We start from the raw sequence: 16,006 nt of genomic DNA on the forward strand, positions 1-16,006 counted from the left end.
TAAGGAAATGGGTTTCAAACAACTAATCAACATGATAAAACCCTCTTTTTGAAAACCTCAGCTTTTGCACTTTTGTGTACCAAGTCATTGCCAAACGTATTCATACAAACGAGTAAACAGCTTACAAAATGTTAAAATATGAGATTAAGATTTCCATTTATATATCTATAATAAATTGATATCCAGTGGTTGATTTGTATCAGAGCTCCTCTGACCATTATTAATTTAAGAGCTCAAAACTGATGTTTTGTGCTCCATTTTATATACACAGTTTGTACATGTTTGCATTTCTGAACAGATGAGGTCACAGGAGAGAAGTACTGCGGTGTTGCAAAGAGACAGTATAGCTCCCTTTTCAAGATACAATTAAAAGCAATGCCCATTTTCTGCCGATCCACGCCTTGCTCCAACTCTGAGTACCAGTAACTCACCCTAAATGCACAAACATCAATTTCACTGGCTGCAGCAAGGCGAGGAAAGACTCACTACAGTAAGTACACAAGACGTCCACACAAGTGTGTTCCTACAGCGGGGAGAGACTCTGGTGTTTAAATGTCCTGGGTGGAGCCGCACAAATGCAAGGGAAAGCAAAATGAAAAAGGAGTTCTCTAATTTCAGGAGGACAGTAATTCGTATTATAGTAGTCTTGAACTGCATTCACTGTTGTAGTCGTGAATGCGGTAAAACGCATGAAACATGTTCTTCCCTCTGCTGAGGTTGGCCAGACCGGCTGCCATGCAGAAACACCAAAGGCTACGCTCTGTCGCTCTGAATCGGAGCTGCGGTCCCACCTTCCCCCATTTACACACCAACCGGCACGTGGAAACAGCCCATCGTGCTTCCCCCAAACTTAGTCTTGATTTTGTGCGTTTACATGTAGAACACAACAACACAGGCACACAAACATGCACTCGCACACAGTAAACACAAATATATTCTGTCAAGGAAGTCTAGAAATCCCGGTGTGAAGGTGAGTCAATCGGTAGACTTATAAATCTTAACTGCATAATCTTGTACAAATTAATAGCATATTGAATCAGTTTACATAATTAATATCTACAGTAATGATTACAGAGTAGTTACCTTAAATTGTCATTGTCAGCTAGATAGAAAAGCAAACCTGCTGCTAAATTTCCCTGCTTGCCCGAAAAAGCATTTTCAACAAGAGCATTTCCACAATCCACTGTCTATACTAGTAGTAATTATATATATATATATATATATATATTTTTCTTTTTTTTTTTTTTATATATAAACAAAGCCAACATCGCTTACACATCCAATGAGGTAGAATGGGTCTGACTGACCCACTGTCAACTACATATCATCATCTGCTGCCGTTGGGGCCAGTGTCAACAGTACAGCATCTTACAGAATCTCCATCCACCATCTCTACTCTTCCACCGCACACCACTGCAGGATTGTCTTGTTAAAACACACACACACGCACGCGTGCACACACACAAACACACGTGTTCCTCCTCACAGATGAGATGGAGATCTGTTGCTTGCTCTGGTACTTCCTTCTGTGCTCTTCCGCCAAAACGCTGTACTTTGCATGAAACATCTGGAGCAGATGCAAAGAGTCTAAAAATGGTCATCTTAAGTAGGGCAGCACAGCAAGGAAGAGACACTTCGTTTTGGCATGAGACTGCTCGGGTTTCGTTTGTCCTCAGCAGTCGCATCAAGGAGTTGTTCCAAATGTTGTCCTTGTAACTGTTTCAACTGCGCTCATTTGAAAAGAGGAAGGGGGAAAAAAAACAAAACAACTTTGGCTCTGAAGTCTGTGTACAGAATCATGTTTTTAAAAACGTTCCATTTAATAATTAGAAAAGGTTTCTTCCGTTCCTCACAAATGCAGCAGAGGAAAAGGACCAAGTGGTTTTCCGAGAGAGGCCACATGCTTCCAGTCAGTTCATCCACTTACGGCAATTCCATGCCCCACAATGGCAGGGGATCTTGTGCTGATCATCCTCAAAGTCAAACTGATAATCGTACGTCAGCTGGAAATGGACAAGAGTCAAAAAGTTATGTTACTCACACACCCTTTACTTGGTACGGTTCTTCCTGGTGCCATACCTGCCATAGTTTACCTTTATTTTCTATTTTTTCCTACCCACACTGGATTAGATCTTGACCTAGACTAGGAACTGAATAATTAGAAGCATTTCAACAGCATTCATGAGCACATGAGATTGTCTTGATATTACCTCCTCTCCTTTCGGAATTCTGCGACTGGAGATGATTATTATTTTATCCTCTTTATCGAAGGTCACAACCTCTGCCACGCAGTTGGGCGCACAGGAATGATTGACATAGCTGAAAGCAAGAGATGTATTCAATGCCACAAACTGAGAAACATGGTAGTGGGGACTGTATTGAGGTAGATGCACAATGTAGATTACCTACCGGGCTGGACCACCAGTCAAAGTGGCATCAATTACATGCTCATTGTTGATCCGAAACATATAGATTCCCCGGTTCTGAGAATACAAAATGTTATTACTGATTCTTTTCAACGATGCACATTTTTCACATTATTGGTGCCTAGTTGAAGCATCAACTAAATCCAAGGAAAAAAGAATAATCCTCAAAATTGGGAAAAAAGAAAAAAGCTTTCTACTCTTTTTGAGGTGAACATTTCCACTCAGCTCTACTAATATCATGAAATACAATGAACACTCACCTGTTCCTCATAGACCTTCTCACGGCGGTTGGCCACCTCATTGCGGATGATGGTACCAATGTACTCGATGACCATGGTATGCTTCTCCAGGTCCTTTGCAGCATACAACCCAAGGCCCTGGATCCGTGAGCGGGCCAGGTACACATTGTTCTTCCACTCTGTCTTCAGGCGGCGATATTGTGAGGACTTGGAATGGACAAACTGCTTGCTGTATGGAGTGTTGATCTCACCAGTGAAGGTGCTCTGGTAGGCCTTAGACATGCTGGTGCTGTTTAAGGTGTGCGGTCTGAAGGAAGATGCACATGGAGAGCAGTTAGCCATGTTGCGCTTACAGATGATCTTATTGTTCAGGTAGGAAAGCCAATTATTGGAGAAAAAAGAAAAGGTGAGCTGGTGTTGAGTCTTTCTTCTGATCAACAATGTATGAATTTCATTTAGGTGTTAAAATAACCACTAAATCATTAAAGGGGTGAGAGTCTAAGTGGATGAATTTAGAAGTGAATGACAAATTCAGTCTAAAAAGCAACATAAGAGGGGGGAGGGAAAAAAAAAAAAAAAAAACCAAAGTGCTAAGCTTGTGAATAACCATTACAACACATTAATTGCAGTGCTTCCCAAAAAAAAAAAAAAAAAACATGCACACACACGCCTTGTGGTTTTGGTTTTCATCACCTCTTGCAGTGAGTGGGAACTTTGGGCTCAGAGCGGGCACATCCTGTGGGGTTGATCATCAGCGGAAGCTCCATCAGTGGGTGGCGGCCATACCGGAAGACATAATTCTGACAGTTCTCTACACCAGGCAGCTAGAGAGAGGAGGGACATATCAGTACAGTGATGTGAATTGGGTCTTCACTTGAGTAAGAGTGTAGGAGGCTGGAGAACTCACAGACTCTGTAATGCGCATCACAGCGTGGACCGTAAGGCCATACATTTCCTCTCCCTTCACGTGGTCTGTGAAGAGCTTCAGCATATCAGCCTCTTGCCGCAGTTTTGCCACTTGTGCCACCACATGGGCCCAGATCCCTACACAGACACATTCAAAGGTAAGGGGAGGAGGACTTTAGTGAACCGGAAATCAAAGAGCAGAGAACTGCTCTCAGTCTGCTTGTGTGATACAGCAGATCATAGCACAGCGTACCGTCAGGACTGGTGTCTTTAAAATGCAGGTCCTCCTGGCCGTGTTCCAGCACTCGCACCTCGAAGAGCGGCCGGCCATCCGCCTCGCTGATGCGGCAGCGGTAGCGGCAGCGACGATTGGGGACTCTGGTGCTCCAGTAGATGCGTGTGGCCTCGTAGCCGACGGGGAAGATGGCAGTGGGTGAGTGGAATGCAGCCATCTGGGAGGGGAGCAGCTGGCCGATAGTGTGGAAGATCAGGCCGCCAACCCGGAACATGTGAATGCGGTCACCACGCTGCAGGATGCTGGCGATCTGCTTGACCTCATCACGCTCGATGTAGACGCGGCGGAAGACGGCGAAGTTGGTGAGCTCCTCCTCACTGGGGCCTTTCAGCTTGTGCTGGGTGCAAAGCATAGTCTTGTCCTTGAAGAACATGCAGCGTGCACGGATGGCACAGGCAAAGTGGTATACATTGGGACAGCGTAGACGGTTGCAGCTGTTAGTAGCGCCTGTCTTCTGGCAGCAGGCGCAGCGTGTGCGCAGGCCCCGGCGCAGTGCTACCTCCACGTTCATTAGCGCACCACCTTGCGTCTCGTACACCTCAGTGGACCAAAGAGCGCAGTTAAGGTGCACCCACAAGTCCACATCAATGTTCAGCAGGCGGGCTGGGCCATCTGTGGCTCCATCTCCCTCCTCATGACAGAAGCAGCACTTGCGCTTGTCGCGGGGCAGTCTGTCCGGCCGCAGCGTGATGCGCAGGCGCTCCATGAGTTCCGACACCTCCTTGCTGTTCTCTTTCCGCGAGCTGCCTTTGCGGATTGTGATAACCAGCTGCAGGCGCTTCCAGCGCAGTCCTTTCCACTTCTTCACCTTTGGCCGCAAGTCCTCTTCATCAGAAAAGGGACGGCTTCGCTGCTTGCAGACCTTGGGGGAAGAGTCCTGGGCAGGTGAAGCAGATCCCAGTGGAGCTGGCAATCCAGTGGTGTCAGCTGAAGTCAGGAGGGGCTCCAGGGTGGACTCAGGTTCAGATTTGACATGAACACTTGTGGGGCTGGAGGGAAAAGAAGAGGTAGACTGCACAGCAGTCTGTAGCTGAGCTGAAGGTGGTGCAGGAGGTGGTGAAGAGGGTGATGGTGGTGGAGAAGCCTCTACAGGGAAGGTGGGTAGGTGGTGCACATCCAGGTCTGACACATTGGTTGTGTAGCAGTGCTGGACTGGTTTGTATTCAGGTTCATCACACTCCTGAAAAAAATAAGTTTGAAGAGATGTCTACATGACTGAACTTTGAGAACTTACCCAGAAGAACTAAATTTTTCAGACAGTTAGAAACCAGGCTGGAGAAAACCCCAGACCAACCAACCAGTTTGATGAGAGAGAGGATGTCCACCTGCTTCTTGGCTGCACAGCCAGGTAGAGAGCCATCAAACTGCTTAAGCCAGTCAGCACTTCCCTGACTTGTGGGGTTTGCATCTATCTGGCCAGGTTTCATACCCAGAGCTCCTAATGGAAAGAAGTGTCTTTATTTGAACACATTAACATGCATCTACTCATAATGCAATTTTATTACGCAGAAAACCTACCTGTGGCCAGTGAGTTGGGGGCTTTTCCAGGTTCTCCAATCCTCCTTCGGACTGGGCTTTGTGGAACGGCCACCTCATAGGATCCAGGCATCCTTATGTTCAGAAGCTGGGCCACTGCCATCATTACCGTGTTCAGATTCTACATACACGAACGGAGGCAGCATTACAAAGGGGAAACCATGACGACAGCAGGACACAAATGTCTATGAGCCAGTCATGATTTTCTCAGTACCTTTGGTGCAGCAGCAGAGAGGATGAGGCTAACAGACACTTCATCTGTCTTGGTTTTGTTCCAGTGACCAGGTCTGGTTACAGTTATGCCAGGCTGGCCTGATGAAGAGCTCGGTGACACCAAGGGCTTAACATCAGGAAATACTAACAAAAAAAAGGAAAAATTAAATTTCTAAGAAGCAACTGAGGAGCTGCAGGAATAATTTTCCTTGTAGAGACAGAGCTTAAAAGATGGTGATTTCATTCAACAAAGATTTATCATGAGCTTAAGTTGTTGGGAGTTTGATGCTGTTCTTGACCAAATTTAAACCCTTCAGTAACTTGACTTGTGTTGCAGTTACAGAACCTACCAGGAATAGCAGTACGAGGAATAAGCGGGATGACGGGGGAGATGGCTCTTTCGATTTCCTCCAATTTCGGCTCCCTTAAACTGAGTGCTTCATCTCCTAGTACGCTCTCGGGGGAGGAAGCAGGGACAATGCTGTCCGGAGAATCGCTGTCCTCGTCACTTTCCATTCTTAAAAATAAAAAGTAAATAGGCTGCTTCCTGAGGCAGCAACTTACATTTGCATGTAACACCATGCTTGAACTGAAATTCACCACATTTTACCCACCTGATGTCCTCATTCTGGTTGTGTGGAGGAGTGGGCAGGGCTGCCAGTAAATCCACACTTCTCACTGCCTCAGCTGCAGGATCTAGAAAGAGGAGAGGCGGGGGGGGGGGAGGAAACATGGTTGAGAAGACCACAACAAGGTCAGTACAGATATGGAAACTCAGTCAATACAACCACTTACTTGGGTTCTCTTCCAGGGCCTCAACTTCCTTCTGAGCCTCTGACAGGTCCTCAATGGCATTTACACCATTCACAATTTTGTGCTTTACCGAAGGGGGTGGAGTTGGGGGTAGGGAAGAAGGTGGCGTCGGTGGGTTACTGAGGTTGCTCTGTGATGACAGCACAAAAATGTGATTAAAAAGAAATACCAAAAAAAAAAAAGACAAATAATGTCTTCAACGCATTTGTATCCATTCTACTTGAGCAACTCTCCACAGGGCGGTACCTTAGCGAGCAGCTGAGAGTAGTAGTCAGGGATGTTGTCCAGGACTGCGTTACCAAAAGAGCCTTTGAGCTGTGCTTTGCCATTGGCTGGGCTGCTGCCAAAAGGGGCAAACACATCCAAGCTGGCAGTAATAGAGGGCTCCATCAGGGGCAAGAGAGACAGCAGAGACTCCTGTTGATGAAACAAGAATATCTATTTTTTCCACAACCCACATCCAAACCAATACCTGAAACAAAGCAACAAGCACTTTTCACTACGCCTACTGTCTCCTTACAGTGATAGAAACACAGTATCCATGGAAAGCTAAAACAGTATCGTTACTATTCCTGACCATCCATCAGCTCCTACCTGCTTCAGCTGTTTCATCAGGGCTTCCGTGCTTTTCCCCGCTTCATCCTTTTTTGTCCTTTTTCGATAGCTGGGAACTCGCTCTCCAGCCTTCAGGGTTCGTTTAACCTTGGGTGCTGGACATTTCTTGGTGATAGACTGCAGGTCCTAAAAAGGAAGAATAAGATTTACATGAGGCAATGTACAGGTGGTCTTTGAGTTATGAACACCCACAGTTACAATGCCCACCCCAATAACCTTATAATATTATTTCTGAGTCCCAGTGTTTGGTCATAATGTCCAAAAACAGCCGTTTCATTTGTCCTACAGCAAAACTGGCCGTCAGTGCCAGTGCCACATGGTGCTTGAGGGTCTAGCAGCAATATCGTGTGGCGAACAAAACAAAGATTTTGATTCCTTTCAAGTAACTTATTTAAAATGGCTAGCAAGCAAAACATGTGTTCCAGTGGTGCTGAAAAGAGAAAGACAGCTTTAGAAATAAAGATAATAATAGGGCAGGATGAAAATCCTTTGCTGTACTTAAAATATATTAATATAGAATAATAATGTAACATGAATGTGTGAAATTTGTGAACTATATTAAAGCTCAGTTGTACAATGTAGAATTCATGCATGTTTATATACCCTTATAAAGGGATTTTCAGCAGAGTCAACTTACAAGAGGGTCATTAGAACAGAGCCCTGTTGCAAGGACTATTTATATAAAACAGACTTAATTTAGTAGTCAAAATAAAGGTTGTCACCTCCACATTACATGGTGTCCCTTGCAACTTCTGCTCCAGCACAGCAAGCTTGCCATTGATGTGGCCGTTGATCTCACTGGGGATACCATCTGAAGGTCTCTGAGCAGCAAGCTGCATGTTTTTTGTGCGCAGGAGCTTCTGGAGCAGCTGTTGCCCAGTCTCAGTCCGTGGCAGGTGAGGCCCTGTAGCTCCTGGACAGTCTCCGGGGTTGATGGGATTGGCACAAGCTGTACTGCTGGAACTGACAGGCTCCTGGCAGGACTCGTGTTTTATTCCTCCATTGCTAGGTTCACTCTCTACCTGAGAGTCACACTGCACCTCCCTTGGTTCCTGTTTAATATTCTCCATAGATTTGTAGCATATAGTCTCTTCACTTTGGTCCAGGGTAGGCTGAGCCATCCGGTTGTCTGTAGTTTGTCTCTCTGATGTTGGTGGTTGTGGATTTTCTCCCAAGTGTGGTGGGGGATCATTAGCTTGGACAGAAGTCGTACGTGCACTATCATTTGCTTGCTTCAATGAGGACTGGGGCGCCATCTTTGAACCTATCTGATTAGGAGAGCTACTTGGCCCAATCAATGAAGACTCCTTGGATTCTGCCACCTGAGTAAAAGAACATCGCCCAGTTAACTGTTCTGCTTTTATAGCTGAAGCAATAGTAGGAGGCTGTGTGGGTTTTCCTGGGTCATGCTTGTTGACAAAAGTTGGGCTTAAGACAGATTCTCGTTTCTGGACAGAAGATGGGTGGCTCAGCTCTGAGGAGCCTGAGTACTTCAAGCTTACTGGTGAACCAACTTGAGAAGGACCGGTTGGGAATGGATTTAAGGCCACTGTTGTGCAAGGCTGCTGGTGTGGTAATGCTTGTGTGGGAGAGGGTTGGCACACATTGGAGGACTGTGAATGTTGCAGGTGTGGCTGCAAAGAAGAAGGATCTCCAGGGGAGCTTTGTTTCAGTGCCGGATGAGGTGACATAGGTCTAACTGGGTGACACTGAGAAGTAGGACAACTTTGTCCCACCACACCAAGCACAGCAGGTGTATGGCTCCTTTCTACTTGTTGAGGACTTTGGTGTGGCTGTAGTATGTGTTGTTGCTGAGCCACAAGACCATATTGTGAACCTGGCTGCTGGGACTGACTAATTTGATGTTGTGTTGCTGACTCTGTCATCATAACAGATTGTGAAGAACCAATTATACTTTGCTGTTGACAAGCTACGCCAGGGAGCTTGTCTATCATTCCTTGTTGCCTAGGGGCAGCCATAGCCCCTTGATGTTCCATGATTCCATGATTAAGGAGTTGATGTTTCTGGGGCTGTTGAAATTTCCCTTGTTGATCCAGGAGTTGGATCTGGTCCTGTGACAATCCTTGGTTTGTAGGCATTCTCAGCAACTGGCTCTGCTGAAGTTGTCGCTGAGCAATCATTGCCTGGATTTGCTGAAGCTGCTGATTATGTGGGAGATGACGTAGTTGGGGGTTCTGGGCAATGAAGGCCTGAAGATTTATCGGTGTTCGAATCTGTCCAATAGGCACTCTTGATGTTTGACTTGTAACCCCATGCTGGGTTCTCATCATGACCATTTGCTGCTGCCTCTGCTGCTGAGCTAAAAGAGCTTGCTGCTGGTTGGGATGAGCTATATCAGGGCGGCTGTGTGCCATCATACTTTGGACCTGCCCCATCCCTTCATGCTGCTGCTGTTGTTGCATTACTTCCTGAGACTGCTGCCCAGGTTGCTGACCAATTGCCACAACTTGCTGTTGGGTTCCATAACTAATCTGCTGAGCCTCCTGTTTCACGGTAATGCAAGATTTCTCTCCAGTGACTGAGTTCTGCCTTTTTAATTCAAGTTGCTGTACTTGGGACAGCCTACTTGCTTGTGAATTGCTTAAATATCCTTGTTTTTGTTCAAGGCTGCATGAAGAGCTGGGATTTGAACGCATTTGCTGCTGCTGCTGAGCCAAGTAAACATTTGCTTGTTGCTGTATAACACAACCCTGCTGTTCCCCAGAAGAACCTGGATGGTGCATGTTCATGGGAGTTGAGGGAGCCTGTTGCTGAGGTGGTGTTTTTGGGCTCAGTATTGTACCTTCTTTAGCACCAGGTGCTTGAACATCCTGACGAAAATCTGTAATTCTTTGTTCCAAACCATCTGTTGGGCCTTGCAGTTGAGGACCTTCCCTTCCAGACTCTATCTGAGAAGAGGGCCCTGGCATCAACTGGGTATCTGATATGCTCATCTGAGGCATAGTTGCTGGCGGTTGTACTCCTGACTGAGGCTGTTGGATGGTTTGGTTTAAAAAACCATGTGATAATTGCCTCTGCGGGGCCAGCTGTTGCTGTTGTAGCTGACTCGGGGTAACATTCTGCTGCTGCTGGGCAAGAAGCATCTGATGTGTCAAGACTTTTTGCAGCTGGGGTAGAATTTGGGTTTGAGACCCCCTCAGCACCTGCTGTTTGGGATCAATTGGACCTTGCTGATTGGTCAGTGGTCTCTGCTGTTGCAAAACCTGCTGATTTCCCATCAACACCTGCTGGCTTCCTACCACAGTCTGGCATTGGTCCATTGGCTGCCCTCCCATCATGTCTGGCTGTGACTGAGCCATAGCCTGACTCACCATCATGCTTGGTGGTGCCTGCATTGGGGCCTGCTGAGTTTGCTGGTTGCCCATCATCTCTTGCTTTACTGTTGCCTGCTGTTGGGTCATTACATGATTACTCACCATACCTTGTTGCATTTGTCCAATCATGCCACCTTGTGGTTGACCCATGATACCTGGTGGCTGACTTGGGACAGGCTGTTGTCCCATCATTCCTTGTTGCTGCTGATGCTGTTGCTGCAATTTCTGGACCATCTGCATTCTATGCTGAAACTGCAACTGTAGCTGCCTTCCATCAGGGCCCTGAGCTCCAACACCTTGGGGGCAGAATCCTGCAGGGGGACCAGACTGAGAGGGCTGAGCTCCCGTAAGGAAAGGCTGGCCTTGAGGCCTTACTGGCATACACACGGCCTGCTGACCCATCCCAGGTGGCCCCTGTTGGCCCATCATCATTTGCCCGGGAAGTTTAGAAAGCATTTGAGGGCCCTGTGTGGAAGACCCAGGAGCAAGGAGAACAGAACTCTGCTGCTGGTGCTGCTGCTGTTTGCTGCGATATTCTGCTATCAAATTGGTGTGCTCTTTCTGCTGTTTGCGCACCTGAAACAGAGCAACACAGTTATGAGATTAAAGACCAGATCATTTTTCATTTAACCACAAATTGTAATGCACAAAAGCTCCCAAATTCAGTCTGTGTCCAGAATCTATACTTAAATTCACATTTATAATTTCACCTGGTCAAGTTGTTTCTGTATCTTGCTCTGCTGTTCAGTAACCAGTTTCAGCTTCTCAGCATCAGCTTCTGCAAACTCCCGCCCAGCCTTCTTAGCTGTACGCTGCTTGGCACATAGTGCCTTTCGGGACTTGCGGTGTACTCCTATCTGTTCTTCCAGGAACTTGAGCTGCATCTGCAGGAGCTGCTGAGTATGGAGCAACCACTCCTCATACTGGTGCTGCTCTGTATCATCTAAGTGGAGCAAATACAACCATTAAAAGGAATATGAAAGAAAAACCCAAATCAAAAAGCCATTTATATTAACTGTCCATTGTTTAAGTTAACCTTGATGCACTACAGAGATCAAGTTTCAGTTTTGTAACATACAATTCAGAACAATCTATCGAACTACAAACTGCCATGTAGAATTTCCCATTTTACACTGAAGATCAAGCTACTTCTTGCCGAATTTTAGCCATTTTACGGGAAAATGGTAACAATGTGATTCCTATAATGCTACAAAGTACTGAAGAACATCTGTGGCCTATATTAACATGTTTATGGTGCAGCTAAACAAAACAAAAGAATCCAGGGTTTAAATCTGAATTACATTCGTAAAAACTACTTACTGATGATGCCTTGGACAAACTGAGGAGGGTTGGGTCTGGATTGTGTCGGATCACTGGTCTCCCCTTCCTATGGGGTGGAAAATAATACTGAATAATTACAGTATATCACCATAGCAGTTTACCCATTATGGCACATAAAAGCCACAACTCGGACCTGCAGATACATCCTGCATGACATCCACAGGATCCATCCCTACGTAACAACAGGCTCTGTGCAACTGCTTGTCAAGGCCACGGTGACATCCCACCTGGGCTACTGCAACTCTCTCCTGTCTGGCTTTCCAGCTACTGTCATCAAACCTCTACAGCTGATACAGAACACCACTGCATGAGTTGCGTTTGATTTGCCGAAGCATTCCCATGTATCTCCCCTCCTCATCAGCTTCCAGCAGTTGCCCAGATCAAATTCAAAACTCTGGTTATGGCCTACAACAGCAGAAATGGATCTGCTCCCTGATAACTACAAGACCCGATCATCCGCTACACCCCAAACAGACTGCTGTGCTCATCCACCTCTGCCCGCTTGGTGGTCCCATGTACAAAAGGTACAAAATCAAAAGCATGAAGGTTCTCAGTTCTGACTCCAATGTGGTGGAAAGACTCACCTCCCACTCAAAACTGCTGAATCCCTACATTTAAAAAGGGTCTTAAAACTCACTTCTTTCAGACTCACTTCTCCCATGATCTCTTAAGAACACGTAATGTATAAATGTTCATGCTCTATAACTTTGAGATAACTGTTAAACGACAGGTAAACTTTCACACAGCTACTTGTGTAATGTAAATTTTTTCAAAAAAAAAGCAGGAACATGATTAGGAATGATTGATATTCTAGTAAACTTTTATGTACATTGGTTCATATGGTGGAAAGTAAAACTAACTGTACTTTAAAATCACGCACCTACATCTACGTCTCAGCTAATGTAATGCACACATTGTATTTATGAGATGTACAGTATATTGCTTTGGAAAAAAGTGTCTGCTAAATGAATAACTGTAAACGAATGTCAAGCACACTGTAAAATAAACTATGATTTTGTGGAAAATGTTTAGTTCAGACAGAAAACAGAAGGCTCTTACATTTGGTAGTCCTGTCACGAGCCTGCCCTGCGGATCACTAGCACTTGGTCCTGTGGCAAGCCTCTGAGCCAAGAGTGTAACCTGTTGCCTAGCAGAAGACACCAGAAAGATTAGATGCAGTTAGCTGAGAAAAGATGGGTTGACAAAAATAAATATGGCACACCTAAAACAGAATATGATAAAGTACTCAAAGTACCTGTTGATGGCAGGTGCCATACCAATGGGACCCTGTGCCATTACCCTCTTGATACCTTTCAGCGCCACCATCTTTGCCTTAGCAATAGGATCCATTATATCATCTGCTGCAAACTTGTCAAGATCTATTAGCAAAAAAACATTTAATGATGGAATAAAGGTTATAATGACTTTTAACAAAAAAAACAAATACAGCAAAGCTTCAAGATCAAGAAGTAATGTAATGTATAATACCTTTGTCAGGGAAAAAACTGTTAGGCATTGATGGCCTAACAGGTTGCTGCTGTGGCGGATTAAGAGCTCTCTGGATTCCTCCTGGCTGCCCAGCTCTGATCATGACCTGATGTTGAGCCATAGCCATGTGGGGTGATGGGGATATCGTAGCAGCCAGGAGCCTTTGCTGTTGCTGCTGCTGCTGCTGCTGTTCAGGCAAGAGGACATGAGGTGGACAAGGAACCATGTCTGACTGAGTCAGGAGCCCCTGGGAAGGTGGGCACTGGTGCTGGGGTAGAAGGCCTTGGCTGGTTTCCTGATGATGTTGAGGTGGATGAGAAGGTAAGCCATGAAGGTGGGTGTTCAGCCCAGTCTGGTGCAGTGAGTTGAGCTGCTGCTGTTTTTGAAGCTCTTTCTTTTCATGCTCAAGCAGATCCTGAATTAACAAAGGTAGCTCACTGGCTTCCAGGGAGCTTTCCACTTTGTCCAGATCCACAGCAGGGGAGTGCTGACCACCACCATCAGGTAGTCCAAGAGGGTCTTCATCCAGGTCAGGATTTTGGGGAGCAGGCGGGAAAGACAAGTGGTCAGGGAGAGGGTATGGGAGGCCTCCTAATCGGACAGAGCTCAGAGATGCAGAATTTGTTTGCGTAGAAAGCCTTTCAGGAGGCTTATTGGTTGGTGTGGCTTCAGTAAGCAGTACAGAGGCAGTTTCCCCCACCCCTGATGAGGCTGGCTGTTGCATCTTTTCCTCACTTAGATGTGTGCATTCTGAGGTTTTAGTACTAGTAAGCCCTGAAGTAGGAACTGTCTCCTCAAGTTTAAGACTAGGATGCACACAGGATGGGTCCCGTAGCACAGGGAGGTTAGTAGAGGGTGCAGACAGAGCAGAATCTGAAACCAAGGATGTGGAATCACTGAGTGAATCCTTCTCTTTCACACCTAGCTTTGGGTTGTTCTCTACCTTGATATCAGGGGCGTTAGAAGAAGGTCCAGGCACTTCATTTTCTGCTTCAACCAGTGTCAACTGATCAGAAAATGTATCCTTAGGGTCACCCTGGTTAAGCTCTGGGTCTGTGTAAGCCAGCAGGTCAAACTCATCACACTTCAGAAGGTCATCCAAATGTGGGTCATCCAAGTGGGGATCTGTGGTCTCCAAGTTGTCCAAGTTGCCCAAGCCATCATCTCCCTTATCAGGGTCCAGGTCTAATGTGGCAAGGTCATCAACATCATCTCCCCCTTCTTCCCCTGCAACACCGAGTCCTTTTGAAGAAAAGGCATCATCCAAGTCTGGCTCTGCCAGATCAAGCCGGCATGGTTGGGTTGCAATGGAGTCTGAAGAGGTAGTCTGCTCCTCTACTGTGTCAGTTTTTGGGAACTGGAGGTGAAGATTGGGTTGAGTGTTGGCAGTAGATACCCGGGGCTGCAGCTGTGCTTGTGGTATGCTCTGTTGTGGTTGTACAATAGGCAGGCCATTCTGTGGCACTCCCAACCTTGCATCTTGAACAGCTTCTGTTTGAGAGGTCATGGGAGAGGGCAAAGATGGAGGTGGTAACGGAGGAGGAGGAGGATGATGATGATGGGATTGGGATACAGAATGCTGGACAAAAGCAGAGCCCACAGCTTGTGGTGGATAGAAACGTTGGCGGGGCTGCTGGCCACGTGGCAAAAACTGTGGTCCCAGGGGTATCCTTTGAGGGTTGTGCCTAAGCTCGATAAATTGTGGTGGAGGCCCAGACAAGCAGTTCTGCATGCCCTCCACCCCTGTACCTGGTCCCAGTGCAGGAGGAGGTGCAAGGCCCTGAATCGCTGGTGTATTGAAAGGATGGCTGACAGATGGATTTGGGTGGCATCTGGGTCCACCTGCTTCAACGGTGGCTGGCTGGGGGAACCGAACAGGTGGCCTCTGCCACTGAACAGGCAATGGAGAGCGAGGATACAGTCCCTGGGAGTTGCTTGGTCCCAGTGGTCTTCACAGACAGAAAAATGAAACAATACATGGGTTGAAATAAATATAGCAGAGTACTTACAAACTATTTTACACACATTTAGAAATTCATTTTTTGTACAATGTACCTGAGTGTACTTGGGTCCATCATTACAGGTGTCCCAGGAGAAGGTGGGCAATTCAACTTGTTATCCATAGGAGGAGGAAGATTCCCTGTTGATCCTCCAGCACCAACTCTATCCTTCAGAGAAAAAGATGTGCACAGTCCATGTTTACACTCCCTGTTATTTCTTCCTCAGCCTGGGCCTGTGTCATCTTTGGCAACTCTAAGTCACAGAACACTGCTCCCCTCAGTTATCAGTAGGCTTATAAACAGTACACAAACTACTACATGCTCACTTACTGTATCTGCACTTTCTGTTATTTATCACTATCAATATACACTCTGATAATAAGAAAATGAAAATGCCTTTGAGTAAAAGTCAACCAGCAATTGCTACAATACTACACCGCATATGGTCTTCATTTGTGCTTTAAGAAAGTTTTTCATAATTCTTGGCAAATTATACTTTGATGTTCTTTATATAATATTTATACAACACAGCTTTGTGCATACATCAGCTTCATTTAAATGTTCAGCACAATGACAGACAAGTGACGTACCTGAGGGTAAGGTGGTGGTGCACGCTGGCTCTTATCTTGCAGATATACAGTTTCTCCTCCAGGCCAAGTGGTGACACCACTGTTTGCAGCAGCTGCTTCTTTTTCTTGCCGCAGAGAGTTTCTTTGCATTTGCTGTCGTTTCAAGAGTTCACGAATCCTTTGTCTCTGCAGCGGGCAAGATGAGGAAACAATAAGTACCGCAGTAAAAA

The 16,006-nt window shown here is 46.1% G+C and overlaps 1 protein-coding gene across 1 annotated transcript in view; it reads right to left on the reverse strand.

The window, feature by feature from the left end:
• Nucleotides 1–1,233: 1,233 nt before the first annotated feature.
• Nucleotides 1,234–16,006, reverse strand: part of kmt2d (lysine (K)-specific methyltransferase 2D) — a 32,131-nt gene continuing 17,358 nt past the window's right edge. The window contains exons 33-56 of the mRNA XM_018760422.2: nucleotides 15,798–15,962; nucleotides 15,263–15,375; nucleotides 13,208–15,156; nucleotides 12,975–13,098; nucleotides 12,779–12,866; nucleotides 11,699–11,765; nucleotides 11,089–11,321; nucleotides 7,766–10,954; nucleotides 7,023–7,169; nucleotides 6,675–6,845; nucleotides 6,411–6,558; nucleotides 6,230–6,311; nucleotides 5,966–6,132; nucleotides 5,617–5,759; nucleotides 5,385–5,523; nucleotides 5,165–5,304; nucleotides 3,825–5,046; nucleotides 3,573–3,709; nucleotides 3,359–3,489; nucleotides 2,687–2,972; nucleotides 2,410–2,483; nucleotides 2,211–2,319; nucleotides 1,928–2,003; nucleotides 1,234–1,725 (exon numbers count right to left, since the gene is read on the reverse strand). Coding sequence (XP_018615938.2) covers nucleotides 1,685–1,725; nucleotides 1,928–2,003; nucleotides 2,211–2,319; nucleotides 2,410–2,483; nucleotides 2,687–2,972; nucleotides 3,359–3,489; nucleotides 3,573–3,709; nucleotides 3,825–5,046; nucleotides 5,165–5,304; nucleotides 5,385–5,523; nucleotides 5,617–5,759; nucleotides 5,966–6,132; nucleotides 6,230–6,311; nucleotides 6,411–6,558; nucleotides 6,675–6,845; nucleotides 7,023–7,169; nucleotides 7,766–10,954; nucleotides 11,089–11,321; nucleotides 11,699–11,765; nucleotides 12,779–12,866; nucleotides 12,975–13,098; nucleotides 13,208–15,156; nucleotides 15,263–15,375; nucleotides 15,798–15,962 — 9,141 coding nt within the window. The 3' untranslated portion in view covers nucleotides 1,234–1,684. The remainder of the gene's footprint in view (nucleotides 1,726–1,927; nucleotides 2,004–2,210; nucleotides 2,320–2,409; nucleotides 2,484–2,686; nucleotides 2,973–3,358; nucleotides 3,490–3,572; nucleotides 3,710–3,824; nucleotides 5,047–5,164; nucleotides 5,305–5,384; nucleotides 5,524–5,616; nucleotides 5,760–5,965; nucleotides 6,133–6,229; nucleotides 6,312–6,410; nucleotides 6,559–6,674; nucleotides 6,846–7,022; nucleotides 7,170–7,765; nucleotides 10,955–11,088; nucleotides 11,322–11,698; nucleotides 11,766–12,778; nucleotides 12,867–12,974; nucleotides 13,099–13,207; nucleotides 15,157–15,262; nucleotides 15,376–15,797; nucleotides 15,963–16,006) is intronic.

This window comes from Scleropages formosus, chromosome 19, assembly GCF_900964775.1.
Source record: "Scleropages formosus chromosome 19, fSclFor1.1, whole genome shotgun sequence".
Lineage (NCBI taxonomy): Eukaryota > Metazoa > Chordata > Actinopteri > Osteoglossiformes > Osteoglossidae > Scleropages > Scleropages formosus.